Here is an 18,418-nt window from a genome sequence, read left to right as displayed (position 1 = left end):
ACATGGGATGCAGGCACCTTGAGTGGTGTCATGACAACAGCACCTAACACTGTCCCCATCAGGTGTAACAGGTGTGACAAAAGGTGTTTCTCTTGTGTCCACAGCATTCACGTTGACTTCTCATGCTGGTCTCTCCAGCCTCTAACTGTGTTCTCGGGGATTAAAGAGAAATAGAGTGTAGAAATGATGAGGTGACACTTACGGTCAGATAGGCTCCTGGGGCAGAGAAAGAGAAGGTGGCTGTTCAGCCACTGTGCTACTCTCCTGCAGCCCTGATCTTGGGGAGCCCTGGCCAGAACAGGCCCTTGTCACGGTTGTGAGGGTTTGGGGAGGAAGAAGCTCTCTCTGGTTGGTTTCATTTGCCTCTAAAAAAAAAAAATCTCTTCTGGACTTGTGTGTCTATTTGAGTGTTTCTTAGCCGACAGACTGGAGAATTCATTCATCCAACCAAAGCAAGGCGACAGGAAGTGCCTGCACTTCTGCTTTACTTGGGCCTGAAGAGATCAGCCAGGGGCTTAAGACAGCCCAACCAAAGCAAACACCTGGTCCCACCTGCAGTCAGTGCAGCCTGACACACCCTCTAGTGACTGCCCCCTGCCCTCAGGCCCTGGAATCGACCAGCACCACAGTCCAGTTCTTCCTACCATGTGTGTCCCAAAAGGCTCAACCCTTGCCCCAAGGGTCCCTCTGATGCTTGTGTTAAGCAAGGGAGGCAATGCAAGCTGATTTCTGTAGGGCTTGCCAGGTCAGTGGGGGTGGACTGAGAAACATTTGATGCTTACAGCACACTCTTGGTGGTGCTTAGTATTGGCCAGTGCAGGATCACGAGCAGAAACATGGGGGATCTGATTTGGATGTGTACTTGGTCAGGGCACTTGCTGATACAGCCCTCCAGGCACTGCTGGGGCAGAGGAGACAAGACATTGTGTTCTATTAAGTTCTATCAAGTTAGGGTTAAAACTGAGACTGCCTACCTCACAGAGCCTAGGTTCGAAAAGAAATAATAAGTGAGACAACTCAGTGTTTTTTTTTTTTTTATGGAAAAATTTATTGAGCACCTGTAAGAGGCAGCATCTTTCACAAGAACAATATCCAGGGGGGGTCAGGATTCACCAGTGGGTGTCAGGAGCCCTCCAGGATGAGGAAATGCTGGTGGTGTAGCCAGGAGGGAAGCCGAGGCCTCTGGAACCCGCCCTATGGCTCCTTCTCCACAGGGTGACTCCCATTTCCCCAACACAGGCACCGGAGCCCCTAAATGCGGTCTTCCCGCCCCTCCCCCCTTGTGTTATGGGGCATCTGCCTTTCCTTTCAGGTGGCCCTTGGGGGTCACTCAGTTTGGAAGACCAGACAGTGATGAGGGTGGGCCGCTGAGAAGGGCTGGGCTCTGAGGCAATCCTGGGGGACATGCGAGAAGAATAAAAGAAGGGCACAGGTTAAGGACGAAGACAGGACCATCCCTTGCCAGCTGGGCCACTTGCGTTTTGCCTCGTTGGCTTTTGTAGCTATTGAGCTTGTGCCCCTGTTCCCTGGGGGCTGTGCCATTGCCTGAGTGACTTTTTCCTCCTCCCTGATGTCACCGCTGCCTTCCCTTGCCAGCGGCTGACCTTGAGTCACGTTTCCAGGCAGGGGGGCACTGCTGGTGTAGGAATTGGTTCTGCAGAAAGAAGCCCTTTGGTGTTCTGGGCCTGTAGTTCTGTAGTCATTGGCTTGACGGGAGCAGCCTGATTTCTTGGCATCACACACCACAGTCAGCACAAGGTGCACACTTCAGAGTCTCAGTTCTTAAGTCTCGAATCAGCCCCAGGCAGTCTAGTTCAAGGGCTGGTTGACTTTCACCCTCGGGCCTTGTCTGGCCCACCAAAGTCTTATTGGAACTCTGCCACTCACGTTCATGTTCATTTTATCCACAGTAGCTTTCCTGCCACAGCGGCAGTAGTTATGATGTGACTGAGAAAGCCTACCCTATTTATTACGTAGCCCTTTTCAGAAAAAGAATTAGAAGAGACCATATTTTCATTTATTTACATTGGAGTAGAATATTACAGTTCGAAGTCCTACAATGTCCAGGCCGTTTGAGGCAGGATCTAAGGCTCTCATTGCAAGGACGGTGTAGACCTGAGTGGGAGTCTGAAATCAGTAAGGGCTGCGTGGATAACTGTGTCGGAAAGGTCTCGGAGGCCGGCTGGGCTGGTGTGGCATTTTGGGAGCGCTGAACACTGTGCCATGAGTCATTGTGACAAAGAGCACCAGACTGGGACATGAACAACGCACACCCATGTTCTCCTTCCCCAAAGATAAATGTTTACGCATCTGGGAGACAACTTGGCATTGCCCCTGATGTCACACTTGGCATCGCTGAGGTTGCAGTTGTAAACATGCCCTTCCCGGGGGTGAGAGTTAAATGCCACTCATGCTGCGACAGAACCAGCCACAGGCAGGGAAAGCCGAGGTTGGGCTCCAGCTGCAGCCGTCCCCAGGCCCTCAGCATTTTTTGGAAGTATTTGGTCAGAACAGCGTGGTAGGTAGGTTCCTGATTTTGGGGAGAGGACAGTTGCTAATCTGTACAATCAAAATGCCAGCTAAAATGTCACCAGTCACTTAAAAATAAAAAACGTAGGACCTGTGGCCAGGCATGCTGACTGGAAAAAGCAGTAGAAAATGTGGCTCCTATTGTCCTTAGACTGTGCTTTTGAAAACCGAAAATTCTTGAGATTACCTCCCCATTATGTCTAATACTCTATGATTCTCTAACTCCAAGGAGAGTCTTACTCAGTGATCCAAATAAACTCAAGAGCGTGGAGAGGTGGTCTGGGCTCTCATTCATTACAGTGAATGTTATTGGAAAATAGATGCAAATCTAATTTTTGGAACTCAAATCAAATTTTCAATGCATGATGAGTCTTTTATTTGTGCCAAACCCTTAGAAAATCTCTAAGCCACCTTAGTGTAAATTCGGATTTTCAGAAGCCGCATGGCCTCAAAGGGAGGCATCGGTCCACAGCTGTCTTATTGAGCTGATTTTTCCCATTCTAAGCAAGACTTGAAAATTCCTCGGGCTACTGCGCCCTGCTAATGCACATATACACGAAGAATCCCGGAAGGTGCACATTCTGTTATTGTGCACGGATGGCTCGTGCAAGTCACTTAGTATCCTTCCCACATTCGACATTTTGGCTTTAATTGTTTTTCCTTCTCAGCAGGAAATTGTGCTAAATCAGCTCTGGCTGACTGGATTTTCTTTCCATCTCAAATAATGATAATGAAACATTTAAGTGGTGTAAGTGCACTAAGCCATGCCTCAAATTGAGCATTCAAAAATATATATTTTACGGCTTATTTTATTTGCATACAATGTCAGTATTTTACGACGAGTCCCTAAAATACGCCATCTCTCAGTTAAGAATGGAGAGACTGGCAAATGTGCTCACGGTCCCCAGGCAGCAGATAATGAGATCCCAGACAGACCTGGGGGGCAGGGCAGAGAACGCTGGTGCGTTCCGAGATCAGAGGGACAGGGAGACCTGAGCCTGTGCGTCTGCGTCTGTGCGACTGAACGACACAGGCGGAGGCGGTCAGATGTAGAATTCTTCCATGTCATCATCCTCGGGGCCAGGCAACACGGTGGGTGGTGGCACGGCTCTGCCGGTCTGTGTGATACGGGGAGCATCACAAGGGAGCTCTGGGGGTGACTTAGGGAGCAAGGAGGTGCTGGAAGCCGGGGCAGCAGTGCCATCTGTCCCTGAGGAGCTGGAGGACCCTTGGATGAAGAAAGGGAGGGAGGCCCCCATGTGGGCCTCACTGACAGCGGGCAGTGGTGCTTCTCTGGACCCCTTGTGCCCTGGCCACTGGCTGCTGCGTCTTTCGGAGGGGAGGGGAGCCTCTGCCGTGTTGCAGAACCTGCTGGGCGCAGAGTATGCAGAGACCACAGACAGGTCTGAGGAGGACAGCCGCAGGCCTGTGTCCACGTCCGTCTCCTGGGCCCCCTCTAAGTCATCCACAGAGAGGGGCTGGCTGTGCCTCCACTCGGCCGCCCTGGGCCCTGGGGCACCTGTGCTGGAAAACCACTGTGGTTCGGAGGAGGTGGCTGGCGAGGGTCCTCCCGTGGGCAAACAGAACAAGGACTTGCTTCGCTGGAAACACCAGGGAGGGCCCTGGGGGCTGCCGGCAAGTTCCTGCTGGTGCATGGGAGGCAGGTGCGTCCAGCTGGGTCCTGGGAGTGGGCAGTCGAGCGGGGACTGCGGGCTGCCGCCACAGCTCGGGGCAGTGATGCTTGGAGAAGGACTGGAACGAGGCTTCTTGTCGGAGGAGTGGTGCGCTCGGCCGGCTTTGGGAAACTTCCTGTGTACCCTTGGCACCTGTGGGTGGAGAGGGCACAGCACGTTAGTTAGCTGGGCATGGATGCATGAGACACACTGTACCATCACTGGGAGACTGCTGGATGTGACGGCGCCAGGAACCTCATTCTCCCAACTCTAGAGCCAAGATGGGCAGTGGGGCTTTGAGGAGTTCCTGCATCTCAGGAGCTTGGGGAGATGCAACTCCTCATCCAAGCAGGGAATGACAGCTTTAAATGCACACACATGACCGGGTTCCGCAAACCATCCAAAAGGATGAGGGCCTGGCCGAGCAAAGCATGTGAGACAAGAATTACAGGCAGTGCCAAAAGCGTGCTTGATGGGTTTAAGTCTCCTTCCACCCAAAGCTATCCAGTGCCTCCCCTGGGGACGCTGGAAATGGTACTGATTGGAGCCGAGAGCAATCAGGACTGGACACACAGAGACACCTTCAATTCACAATGGCCCACGGCCCAAGGCCAGCTATTCTCCATGGAGAGAGATTAGCATTTACCAACTGCTGTTAGGAGCAACTACTGCCTTTTTCTATTTTGCTTTGCAAACATTCTGTATGGGAACGGGAGCCACTGAGTAATCTTGTGCAGCCCGGTGGGCCTGGGTGAACAGTTTCACCCACTCTGTCCTCCCATCCACTCACCCGCCCTCGCCCAGCCCTCACTGCGGCTCCCCAGGAGCTCCCTCTTTCTGCTGCATGGAACCGGGGGCCTCCCATGCACACCCCCCACCCCGGGTCTCCTAGATTCTCCTTCCAGTCTGTGTCCAAGCCTACTGGGCAAGCTTACGATGCGAAGTTACAGTTAAATGATGGGTCTGAGGAGAATGCATCTGGCTCTACTGAGGATGGATCACCTGACTTCTGAGTCCCTGAAATAGGGTTTTAAATTAAAAAATTGTTTTAGGCCGGCGCCGTGGCTCACTTGGTTAATCCTCCCCCTGTGGCGCTGGCACCCCATGTGGGCATCGGGTTCTAGTCCTGGTTGCTTCTCTTCCAGTCCAGTTCTCTGCTGTGGCCCGGGAGTGCAGTGCAGGATGGCCCAAGTGCTTGGGCCCTGAACCCGCATGGGAGACCAGGAGGAGGCGCCTGGCTCCTAGCTTTGGATGGGCGCAGTGCCGGCCGTAGCGGCCATTTGGGGAGTGAACCAATGGAAGGAAGACCTTTCTCTCTCTCACTGTCTATAACTCTACCTGTCAAAAATAAAAAAAAATTGTTTTAAATGATTTATATATTTGAAAGAGAAGGAGAGAGAGAGAGAGAGAGGGAGAGAGAGAGAAAGAGGAGAAAGAGAGAGAGAGAGAGAGAATGAATGAGCGAGAGGGCCCAAGAAGAGGGTTCTGACTGGGCTTACTGTATTTACCAGGCTATGAGGCAGTGGCTTTGCCTTTAGCAATACACACCCCTACCTTGCTATTAAAGAAGAAGTCGATTTCCCCACAGGCATGTAGGAAATTCAGTGAGATCAAATACTTGTTTGGAGGGTACCTATTGTGGGCAAAGGAAGGGAAGCTTATGCTGCCAACATTTCAGGCTTTGGTCACACAGCACTTATAATTCATTGAAAAAAAAAAACAACAACAAGGGAACAAATAACTGAGACAAGAGACTGTGACGAGGGACACAGTAAAGGGAATTGAGGGAGAGATCACGTCACCCACTGGGGCAAAGCAGTCTTCGGTGGAGGTGGCCAGACACGTGAGTCTTGGAGGATGGGCACCTGTGCTCCCGATGGAAGGCCTGAGAGGAAGCGGCAGGCTGGGGAGAGGCCAAAGTAAGCAGAAGCTGGGTGCTGGCAGAAGAGCCAGAGGCCTGCAGGGGGCAGCAGCAGTTTAGCTTGGCGGGGGTGCAGGTGTGTGCAAGGTCAAGTTGGGAATGGGGTCCTGGGCCATATTGGTCAAGAAGATCCTGGCCATCTGGGTAAGTAATGCACATGCTAATTACCCTTCCACTAGGGTCATGCTCCGTCTTGATTATGGTTCCTCTCTATGACCCTTCCTTGCACTGATTTCTATCATTTGTCTAATTCCTGGAATCTCCTAATACTGTAGCAATTGAATCGACTCATCCTTTCAATCATTAACTGGGAGTCTTTTAAGCAGAGCTGCTCGATGGGTGTGCTTAGCTTTTCAGCTTTCAGTGGATTATTAAAGATGCCCAAAGAAGGGGCAGCATGGAGTGTAGCGGGTAAGATGCCACCTGTAGCACTGGCATCCCACACGGGCACTGGTTCATGTTCTGGCTGCTCTGCTTCTGAGCCAGCTCCCTGCTAATGCACCTGGGAGAGCAGTGGAAGGTGGCCCAGGTGTTTGGGCCCCTGCACCCACATGGGAGACCTGGAAGAAGCTCTTGGTTTTGTAGCAAGATAGCGCACAGTCAGAACTGTACAGTGAGTCAGAACTGTACAGTGAGTCAGATGGAGGCCAGTCTGGAGGCAGGGAGACCATTTAGTAAATAGCCCTGTACTCTTTCATGTATTAACATTCAGGAATCAGGCTGGCGCCACGGCTCACTAGGCTAATCCTCTGCCTGTGGCACCAGCACTCCGGGTTCTAGTCCCGATTGGGGAGCCAGATTCTGTCCCAGTTGCTCCTCTTCTAGGCCAGCTCTCTGCTGTGGCCCGGGAGGGCAGTGGAGGATGGTCTGAGTGCTTGGGCCCTGCACCCGCACGGGAGACCAGGAGGAAGTGCCTGGCTCCTGGCTTCGGATCGGTGCAGCACACCGGCCACAGCAGCCATTTGGGGGGTGAACAAATGGAAAAGGATGACCTTTTTCTCTATCTCTCTCTCTGTCTAATTCTGCCTGTCAATAAAAAAAGATTCAGGAATCCACAATTGCTCCTTTTCTTCTCCCATGGATTCAGATACTCAGGATTCTCCATGAATTATCTGTTTGGAATTTGCGATGCTTCTTCAATCCTAGGTTTCTACCTTCTCTCTGTGTGTGGTTTCTGTTTTTGCCCCGGTGACTTGCTGATCCTATTCCCTCTCAGCATAGCATATTGCAAACCCCAAGTTGCTTTCCTGAGGGTGGCTTTCAGAGCTGCAGGTGAAGAGCAGCAATTCAGGTTTCTGAGAGCCTGAATTACGGAGCCTTAAAGGATGTGATGCAAACGCTTTTCGAACAGGCAGCAAATGGAGAAGGTGGGGCTCCTCTGGAACTCGTGCTCCCCCAGGTCACTCTCCACTCTCTGGCTGGTTTGGGGCAGCTCCAGGTTACATGGCCATGGGCACCTCGCTGATAAGGAGTAGGACGGTTCTGCCTGGAGTAGGACCCTCTCACTAGGGCTTGCTGAATGTGTTCCACGGTCCCCTAGACTCCCACACAGCCCTGTGACATTGTGCTGCTCTGGTTGGATGGTCTTTCTGCTCTGCAAGGCTCTGAGCTCCACCAGGAAGATCCTGCTTGGCACACGCTTTGCCCAGAGCCTGAGCCTTAACAGGAGAGTAAGTGCCAGGAAGAACCAGCTCTCCACCATGGGGTAAGGAGCAGCTCCAGAAGGCCCAGGTGTGCCAGGTGTCACAGGTGAATGGCGGTGGCAGAGACTGAACTATTTTCTCAACCATTGGAGTCTGGTTGAAGGAGACAGAAACTAAGGCCTGAGGCTCTTTAGAGAAGGAAGTCTTTGGATTTGCAGGCTGCTTCCAGGGGGCACTGTGATGATTAATTAAAACACCTGCCTTATTTCTTCCAAAGGCCGATCCCTCTGGGTGTCCTAATGTCATTTTCTTACTTGACAAGTGTACGCCCCCTTGTGCTGTCTGCCCTTGAGTGCTTGCTCTTGGTGAGGATGTTCACAGTCCGCACCTGCATGGAAAGGGATGCCTCTGTGGGCACTGCTTTGTAAGAAGCAAAAGGGCAAGGTTCCCCTGCAAGAACCTGCTGGGGAACATTTACATCCTCCCAGGCTCAGGGAGCAGGCTGGTGTTAAATTTGGCTTCAAGTCAGGCACAACCGGCAAAGGACGAATCCTCGGTGGTTCTGCAGATTCATGACTGTGCTTGGTCCCAGAAACCTGCCTCGACTTGGTCTTATTTTTACTGCATGATGAAGGCAGGAGTCCAGGTTAACCCTGCACTCTGCTGCTTTACAGAGAGGTGGCACCCAATCTTTTTTTACAGGAGGGGCTGCCCACATGCACAGTGGTGATGCCCGTGGGGTGGGCAGAAGGCATGGCTGGCCCCGTGCTGTCCATAAGGGCAGGACCCTTGGGGTGGGAGCCGGAAGGGGGTAGGTGCAGAGCCCCCATTCCTGCAGCTCCCAAGCAAGGCCGAGGGCCCCTGTGTTTGTGGGATCTTCTTGGAGCAGATCTGCTGGCAATCTCTGGCTGTGCCCAGTGGCAGAGGAGTTGGCTTTCCAGAGCGAAGCAAGACCCTGCCTCCTCCTCATGCAGTCCTCGGGGACTGCCTTGCCGGGCTCCTCCAGCAGCAGTGGCCCACGGAGAGGGCTCCTTGCTTCTCCTGGGAAGCAGTGTGGGCCGGCTGCCTCACTGGACTCCCTTTCTGGCTATTTAAGGAACTTTCTCTAAGGAACAGAAGAGTGTTCCATAAACTAATCTGCATAGGGCTCCCAGCCAGGGAGATCTGGTTATGTTCCTGCACTCACAAGGAAACTGGAATTCAGCAAAGGGCCCACGAGCTTTCCTGCAATTTTGAGCACAGCCAGTTGGGGAAGTCAAGAGGGCTGGTGTGGCCACTGAGCCAAAGCATCTTTTTTCAGGGATCAGGGTGCTCATTCCCTGGTGCACGGCTAGAATCTTTTCTTCTTACATCTCTAAAGCAGGGGATTCTGCTTCTGCCCCAGGAATCCCAGCAGGTTCACTGATGGTCAGCCTCACCCCCCATCTGTCATCTTGCAGAGTAAGGCCATTTCCTCTTGCTCTGTCTTTGGCACAAATGTGCCCAGGGTGGCGCTGTCTGCCATATAATTACGCAGTGGTGGATCTTTCCACCCAGGGACTCATAACAGTTAGGGAGTGTCTCAAGGATCCCGGGCAGTGGGTGCACCCATGAGACTTTTGCTCCAGAGGAAAACATCCAGGGGCAGGCATTTGGCACAGGGATTAAGTGGCTGCTTGGGATGCCTGCATCACTGCTGGAGTCCGTTTGGATTCCAGCTTTCTTCTAATGCACACCCTGAGAGGCACTTGGCTCCCAGACACACAAATGAAAGTCCTGGATTGAGTTCCAAGTTCCTGGCTTTGGCCTGGCCCAGCCTGGTTTTTGTATGCATTTGGGTAGTGAACCAGTGGAAGGAAGATCTCTCTTTGGCTCTCTCTGCCTTTTAAATAAACAAACAAACACACAAAGAAGACAAAGAAAAACACCCCATGTTGCTTGTCCTTTCACTCTGCTCTGTGTGGTTTTTATATTACCTGCTAAGGATCCTGTCCCCTGGGCAGAGCCTGGGCTCTCTTTTTTTTTTATTTATTTTTTTATTTTTATTTTTTATTTTTTACAGACGGAGTGGACAGTGAGAGAGAGAGACAGAGAGAAAGGTCTTCCTTTTGCCGTTGGTTCACCCTCCAATGGCCGCCACGGTAGGCGTGTTGCGGCCGGCGCACCGCACTGATCCGATGGCAGGAGCCAGGTGCTTATCCTGGTCTCCCATGGGGTTGCAGGGCCCAAGGACTTGGGCCATCCTCCACTGCACTTCCTGGCCACAGCAGAGAGCTGGCCTGGAAGAGGGGCAACCGGGACAGGATCGGTGCCCCAACCGGGACTAGAACCCGGTGTGCCGGCGCCGCAAGGCGGAGGATTAGCCTAGTGTGGGCTCTCTTTTGTTGAATGGTCAGTAGAAAGAGATGAGGAAGACTTGGAAGAGAAAGACAAGGTTCACTTTAAAAGTGGACAGACCTGTGTGCATTTTATACCAGTGACCTCCTTAGGAAGAGGTTTGAGAGTTGCCACTGGGACTCCTTACAGATGAGGGGTGGGGGGGTGGAGCAGCCTGTGCTGGATGGCCATGTGCCCACCTTGCTTTCCCCTTTGCCACTGTGGAAAGGGAAGGCTTTCTGGAGAAGCATCAGAGCCATGTGCCAACTGCACTCCTCATGGAATGGAAAGTGGCATACGATCCAGGGTAAACTCAAAGTGCTTTCTCTCCAGAAAAGGAGAATGGCTGCAAAGTGAGCATCACCCTGACTGCCAACAGTTCCACAGTCTTCCAGCGGCACCCCACATAACTCCAAGTGATCTCCTCCTGGCCCAAACCTGAACATGTCTTTGGCAAACCCCACTCCTCAGCAAGCGTTAGAAGTCACCCTTGCCCCTGTGACCTTGTTTTCCAGGATCCTCACCCAAGTGTTCCAGCTGTGGGGAGCTTCTGTTTTTCCCAAACACAGCAGGTTCATTTGTATCTGTGACATTTCAAGGTGATCCCAATGTCTGCTTCAAGAGCACATGCCCATCTTGAGACAGAGTTCCAGGTGATGCTATGAAGCCTGGGCTGTCGCTCTTTTCTCTTGGTACTCTTATATGGAAGTGGTTTATCTTGTAAGATTCATGTGTTGGGAGCTTGGTCCCAGAACGGTGGTGTTGGGAGGTGGTGTGGAGCCCTGAAGTGGTGGGATCTGGCGGGAGGTCCTTGGCCAATTAGGGGCACTGGAAGGGATTCAGTATCTCTGCAGGGACCCTGGTTAGTTTTTGAGGCAGGGTTGTCATTGAGAGCCTGCCTCTGGTCCCACCCAGTCGCTCTCTGGGCTTCCTATTCTGAGATGTGTGATCTCTTCTCCCATCCAAGTACTAACCAGGCCCGACCCTGCTTATGTGATCTCTTCTGCCATACCTACTGCCATTTGCACGTGCTTGTAGGAGCCTGTGCCACACTGTTTGGACTTTCAGACTCCCAGGCTGTGAGCTAAATAAACTTCTTTGCTTTATAAAGTTAGCCAGCCTCAAGTATGCTGCGATAGGAATGAAAAGCAGACCTTCAGGCGTGGTGCTGCTGGGCCACAGGGTGGGCGTACCTTTAGCTTTAGGACAGACTTTTGAACAATTTTCCAAACTGATGGTATCGACGTGCAATCCCCCCAGGACTTTGTAAGTATCCCAGTTGCTCCACACCCAGTGTTTGCTGTCATCATTCTTTCTCATTTTTGCCATTCTGGTGGGCGATGGTGTCCCATCCTAGCATCAGTTTCATTTTCTTTGTACTGAGGATACAGAGCATCTCTCTATGTGGTTACTGGCAATTTGGACTTTTTTTTTTTCCCTGAAGCACCTGCTCTTTATACTCAAGCATATTCTAGACTTAATTCTTTTCTGAGACGTACACATTGCAAATATCATCCAATCCAGGGCTTGCCTTTTTATTCTCTAACTGGTATAATCTGATGAACAGAAGTTCTTATTTTTAACATAGTCATTTATCTTTTTTTTCCCCCTTTTCTTTTAAGGCTCTGCTGTAAGAACTCTTTCCTACCCCATCGAGTAGCTATTCTGAGTCCAGGGGTGAGGGCCAGGGTAGACAAGGGCTTGGGTCCCTGAGAACAAGCACGTGTAGAGGAAGGAATGAAGCATCCAGCTCTCTTACGCCACTATGTGTGATCCTCAGCAGGACCTGGGCCTACCAAGCACCTCCGCAGACAAATGAGACATTCAGCAGAAGTGGACTTTCACACATCTACAGGGTTCATTGTAAAATCTTTACTTGGTACTATGAAGCTTTTAGGAGCTGTGCTGGCTGACCTCTGGTATCTGGAATTATGTACATAAAACAAATAATCTGGGGCCAGTGCTGTGGCGTAGTGGGTAAAGCCACTGCTTGCAGTGCCGGCATCCCATATAAGTGCCCGTTGAAGTCTCAGCTGCTCCACTTCCGATCTAGCTCTGTGCTATGGCCTAGGAAAGCAGTAGAAGATAGCCCAAGTCCTTGGGCCCCTGCACCTGCCTGGGAGACCTGGAAGAAGCTCCTGACTCCTGGCTTTGGATAGGCACAGCTCTGGCCATTGCAGCCAATTAGGGAGTGAACCACTGGATGGAAGACCTCTCTCTCTCTCTCTCTCTCTCTCTCTCTCTGCCTCTCCTTCTCTTTCTGTGTAACTCTGACTTTCAAATAAATAAATCTTAAAAAAAATCTCATTTGCACCTAACAGATACTAAATAAACTCCAGCTGAATAATACACAATTACAAGTATGCTAAAAATACAGATCTTCTAAACTTGCTTATTAGCAGAAAAATTTAATGTGCTTATTTTAGGGTACCTCAAAAAGTTCATGCATGGGGTCAGCACTGTGGTGAAGTAGGTTAAGTCTTTGCCTGTGGCACCTCTGCCAGTTAGAGTCCTGGCTGCTCCACTTCCGATCCAGCTCCCTGCTGATGGCCTGGGAAAGTAGTAGAAGATGTCCCCAGTGCTTGGGCCCCTGCACCGTGGGTGCACGTGGCTCCTAGTTTTGGATCAGCTCAGATCCCGCCCTTGCAACCATTTGGGGAGGGAACCAGCGGGTGGAAGACCTTTCTCTCTGTCTCTTCCTCTCTGTCTGTAACTATGCCTGTCAAATAAATAAATAAATCTTAAAATTTTATGGAATAATGGAATTAAAAGATGTTTATTTCAGTGTAAACAATTTTTTTGAAGGGGCAGGCACTGTGGCACAGTGAATTAAGCTGCCATTTGGGACATCCATGTTGCATATCACAGTACTGGGTTCGAGTCTCAGATTTTTTGCTTCTGGACCAGCTGCCTGCTAATAATGCACCTGGCAAAGCAGCAGATGGTGGCTCAAGTACTTCTTGGGTCCCTGCCACCCACATGAGAGACCTGATTGGAATTCTGGGCTTCTGGCTTTGGCTGTCATAGGCATTGAGAGTGAACCAGGGAATGGAAGATCTTTCTCTCTCTATCTCATTCACTCAGCTTTTCAAATAAATAATATTTATAAAATTTTTGAACTCCATGCATAGTGTTTTCATAATACACATTTTCCACGAACTTTTATATATGTGTAAACATATACATATCATATGTCAAAAATGAACAAAGCTATGAGGACTCTGGGATTCTGGGGGAGAGCATTATTTAATGATAAAGAGCAAGTTTTCTAGTCAAGGATAGCTTCAGGTGCCTCTGCAACCTGCTTTATTTATTAACAGTAGCAGCTCTTGGGAAAATTAGCAGGTATCACAGGAAAGTCTGGGGAGAAAGCAATTGAGCACCTAGGCGTGCCAGGAAACACCCGGGTTATTGATTTGATACCCAGCATATTAAAAGGATATCGACTAAGGAGAAACAACAGAGAAAATCAAGGTCATATATGAGGAGAGGGAGCTGAGGCTGACAGATCCAAGGATCGAGAAAGAACTCGAGAAAGAACACAATGTGTGAGAGTACTTCAAACAGTCAGGCGGAAATGGAGTAAAAAGAGAAGTTTACTTTGGTGCAAAAAAAAAAAAATGAAATCCATGCATATGAGGAGTCTTCCAAAAGGTGATAGAAAAAGCAAAATATGCAAAAAGTATGCATGGATTTCAAATGTTGCACCAAAATAAACTTGTCTTTGATTCTATTTCTCCATGACGTTTTTGAAATACCCTCATGTATGAGCTGCATCTTCCCTGAACATTTATGCTTCAATATGATTTGTAAATTCCGTACCCCTTGGATGTAAAACACAAGAGTAGACAGAATTGATTTTTATATTAACAAGGGCTCATCCGAATTTCATGAAGTGGCATGATTTGAAGGAATTTCAAACGAGAAATACTCCTTGACATGCTTCAATAACGACGGATAGTGAGCAGAAACTTTGGTAACAATCTCATTCTTACTGCATTTGAACAATAACCAAGAGGCAGAGTTTTTGCGGTTTGAATTATCCAGATATTTTCTTCAATTCAGCATTTGAGGATATTTTTAAAAGATTTATTTATTTATTTGAAAGGCAGAGTTACAGAGAGGCAGAGGCAGAGGCAGAGAGAGAGAGAGAGAGAGAGAGAGAGAGGTCTTCCATCTGCTGGTTCACTCCCCAGATGGCTGCAATGGCTGGAGCTGCACTGATCCAAAACCAGGAGCCAGGAGCTTTTTCCAGGTCTCCCACATGGGTGCAGGGGCCCAAGGATTTGGGCCATCCTCCACTGCTTTCCCAGGCCATAGCAGAGAGCTGGATCAGAAGTGGAGCAGCTGGATTTGAACCAGTGCCCATATGGGATGCCAGCACTGAAGGCAGTGGCCTTACCCACTATGCCACAGCGCCAGCCCCCATTTGAGTTTTTTTTTTTTAATATTTATTGATTGATTTGGAAGGCAGAATTGGAAAGAGGGAGAGACCCTCTCTCAGCACTCTCAGCACACGATAGTGATACCTTCCATCCACTGGTTTACTCCCCAAATGGCCACAACAGCTGGTGCTGGGCCAGGCCAAAGCCAGGAGCCTAGAACTCCATCCACATCTCTTACATGGGTTGGGGGAGCACAAGCACTTGGGCCATCTATTGCTTTTTTTTCTCAGGCACATTAGCAGGGAGATGAGTTGGAAGAGGAGCAGCCAGGACTTGAACCAATACTCGTTAGGGATGCCAGCATTGCAGGAGACAGCCTAACCTGCTGCACCACACCACTGGCCTGTGCATTTGTGTTTTGTGTTACTGCTGGGTTGAACTTTGGCAAATTACTATAATCTAGACCAGAGGATTATTGTGTATATATTTGGGGCACTGAGACATTTGGCTTCACCCAGGGTTCCTCTGTCTCAGCACAATCGACATTTTAGGTTGCAGGGTTCTCTGCTGTGGAGAACTTAGCGGCGTCCAGCCACAGAGTCCAGCAGCACCCCTCCCCCCCATCTCCCAGCTGGCACAGCCCCAAACTCTGTGACATGTCTCTCGTGGGGGAGAGTGCATAGTGCCACTCACGGAGAACCACTGCTGACCTTCTGTGTCGGGGGGGGGGGGGAACTGCATGCCCTTGCAGCAGCTCTGGGGTCAACGTTTTGTGGGGACCTCTCCCTGTCATCTTTAAAACTCACATGTCAACAGAGTATTCAGAATCAGGTAGTTCTACCAAGCTTGTACAGGGAGGTGGGAGGATTCTGCCTTCACCTCTGAGTCTCACTTCTTGGAGAAGGGCTGTGGTGGGGACGTTCAGCTCTGGTGCTGTCCCACACGGGAGTGCCAGCCTGTCACTTCTCCCAGAAGGGACCCCCTCAATCTCCTGCCTAGGCGAGGGTGAGGGAGCTGGCAGCTTGTGTTCTTAGTCAGCCTGGGAAAAGGCTGGGCTGGTGGGATAGCGGTGACCCCAGAAATGCAATACAGAACTGCATTTCTTCTCCTGGGCTCAGTGTGGCATGCCCTGCCCCACTGTGCTTGGTATTGTAGGTCTAGGTCACGTGGTCCATCTTTCTGTAGAATAAGCTTCAGTCTTCTGATAGGATGAGGAAGGGGGAGCTGATTTTGGGGCCCAACTGCCTTGTACATATATGCTCTAATAAAATTTTACCTACAAAATAGGTGTCAGTCTAGGGGTTTACCTGCTATATATGAGTGTGTGTTACAATAAAACTTTATTTACAAAGTAGGTGACAGTCTGGAGGTTCAACTATATGTGTTTTCCAATAACACCATTTACAAAAATAGGCAGTAGACCAGGTTTGGCCTGTGATCTTTAATTTGTTGACTCCTGTCACCTTGTATACAAATGTTGGAATCAACTTTCCCATTTTACCTTCCCATCATTGAAGCAAAAGTACAGTGCATGTACTCTACCTTTCTTCCATTTAGTGGCCATTCAGTGGCTCCAAATGACAAAGGCAAGAGACATTCAGTGACGGCAGGAAAGGAGGACTTTTTGGGGCCTCTTGATCTTGTAGGGAGTAGAGGGGATGTGTTCTTCCAGAGATGATATACCGACCTCATCTGCTCCCCTTTTATGAGATCTGGGGTGGATGGAGGTCCAGTTCTGCTGAACTGCTCCAACCAACACGCCTTGAGAGGCAAGTGGTTGGGCTTATGGAGCTCCTCTGAACTTCATGTGTGGGATACTTAGCATTTTTCTTTGTTTATTTTTGGCCTGGAGTCCAAGGACTAGTTCCGTGACAACTAGGCACCCATCACCACCATCTGATATAGGAAAAAATGGATTAGCAAAACTCAAAAGCAGCGCCATCACAAGACTAAGCTAGCTGATTATGTTGAAAATGGCACCACACATAAACCAAGGAACCCCAATGAGTTAGGCCAACATCTTCACAACCCTCCAGTGGGCTTAGCAAGTCCATACTATTGCTCGACAACAGTGGATCCTCACCAGCCCCTCCCGGCCACCCGTATCACCATCAGGATCAGCGAGCACATACATTGCCCAGAAAAGGTGATAGAAAGAGTCCTGAAGCCTGAGATGGTCATGAACACGCCACAGAAGAACAGAAGAGAGCAGAATTTGTTGTAGGGACTGGGCCAGTTCTTCACAATCCTGGCTGCACCGAAGAATCAACTGGGAAGCTTAAACAAATACCCTGAAAAAACTCCCCAGGTGATTAAAAAGAATTAAAAAATATTATTTGAAGAGCAGAGAGAGAGGGACACACACACACACACACATCTCCCATCTACTGGTTCACTCTCCAAATGACTGCAACACCCATGGCTGGACCTGGCTGAAGCCAGGAGCTGGGAACTCAATCCGGGTCTCCCACTTGAGCTGTCACTTGCTGCCTCCTTGGGTGTGCCTCCCAGGAAGCTAGAATCACAAGTGGATCCAAGACTTGGGCAGCCGCAGTGCTGAGCATACGTTGCTCCTTGGGGGATTCCACTGTGCGAGAACAGGGCCCGCTGCTTCAGACGGACCTGTCATTTCCCCCTGGTGCCCAGCCTGCTTGCTTTTGCTTTTATGGCCTCTGAGGTCATGACATTTTGCACGACTCCCTACTCTATATTTCCCAACTATATACTCTCCTGAACTTTAAAAACCTCTTTCTTGCTCACTCTGAACAAAGTTCTTGCAACCTTTCAGCTCCAAAATTCTGTGATTTGGGAGGCTATGAAAGCTGAGCCCCAGAAAACCGTGCCATATCTCACTTTTACCAAGCTAACAGGAGTGGCGACAGCAACAGACAGCAGGGTCCTCTTCTCTTTGTCTTCCCCTGCCAAGTTGGTTCCTTCAGCAGTCACTTTCCCCCCCCACTTTTTATACAAGTGTTTTAAATAAAAGTGTACTGAACTTGGCCTCTCAGTTCACCTCTGTCTGGAAAATGACACAGGTAATGGAAATTCTGGAGAATGAGTTTCCACGGCACATTTCCCTCCCAATAATTGTTTTACTTTGTTCTTATCTGCAAATCTGTTTTAATAACCGAACTGGCTTTTCAGCTTTGAATGCTCATCAGTTCCAACCACTTCTGTGGCTTACGTAAGCTCTCACAGTATTATCTGTGAACTCACTTAAAGCAGAGAACTGTTGAACACACCCGTAATGCAGATGCCAGCAACACAAGGCTGCCTGCATCAGAAGAGATCAACTAACCCGCACACGGAACAAAGACCCGGGCTGCACAAAAGCTCTGTCCAGCCTTCTCTGAACACAGGGACGTCATCACCATTTCAGCCTCTGAAGAGCCAAGCCAGATCTAAGCGGTTGCATGAATCTGCCTAGCCAGGGCGAAGGGCTGATGGTCAAGATGAGCCTTGCAATAACAATGTGTCTACTAAGCAAGCAGAATTCAGTGTTAAAAAGAACCAGGCCAGCAGTATGTCAAGAACTCACTGTCACTGTCATCGGCAAGACCGCAATCCTCATGTCCTCAGCTGCTCTCCTGGCCAGAATAATGTGTGGGCTTTCTTGAATGGCAAGCAGCAGGAAGATGTATTCAATTAAAAAAAAAAAAATCTTGTCTTTGAAGGGCTTACTATTGAAGACACAGAAGACCTAAAGACAGGAAGCTGGGTAGATGTTCAATGGCTGCTCTACTTCTGATCCAGCCTGCTAATAAGCCTGGGAAAGCAGTGAAAGGTGGCCCAAGTGCTTGGGCTCCTACACCCATGTGGGAGACCCGGAGGATGCTCCCGGCTCCTGGGTTCAGACCGCCCAGCTCTAGCCATCGTAGCTATTTGGGGGAGTGAATCAGCAGATGGAAGATC

The 18,418-nt window shown here is 49.9% G+C and overlaps 1 protein-coding gene across 1 annotated transcript in view; it reads right to left on the bottom strand.

The window, feature by feature from the left end:
* Positions 1–1,108: 1,108 nt before the first annotated feature.
* Positions 1,109–18,418, bottom strand: part of FAM124A (family with sequence similarity 124 member A) — a 74,336-nt gene continuing 57,026 nt past the window's right edge. The window contains exon 4 of the mRNA XM_062195345.1: positions 1,109–4,355. Coding sequence (XP_062051329.1) covers positions 3,573–4,355 — 783 coding nt within the window. The 3' untranslated portion in view covers positions 1,109–3,572. The remainder of the gene's footprint in view (positions 4,356–18,418) is intronic.

The sequence above is a fragment of the Lepus europaeus genome, chromosome 6, assembly GCF_033115175.1.
Source record: "Lepus europaeus isolate LE1 chromosome 6, mLepTim1.pri, whole genome shotgun sequence".
NCBI classification, from domain to species: domain Eukaryota; kingdom Metazoa; phylum Chordata; class Mammalia; order Lagomorpha; family Leporidae; genus Lepus; species Lepus europaeus.
The sequence above is the reverse complement of the archived record's forward strand: the minus strand, read 5'-3'. Positions and strand labels throughout refer to the sequence as shown.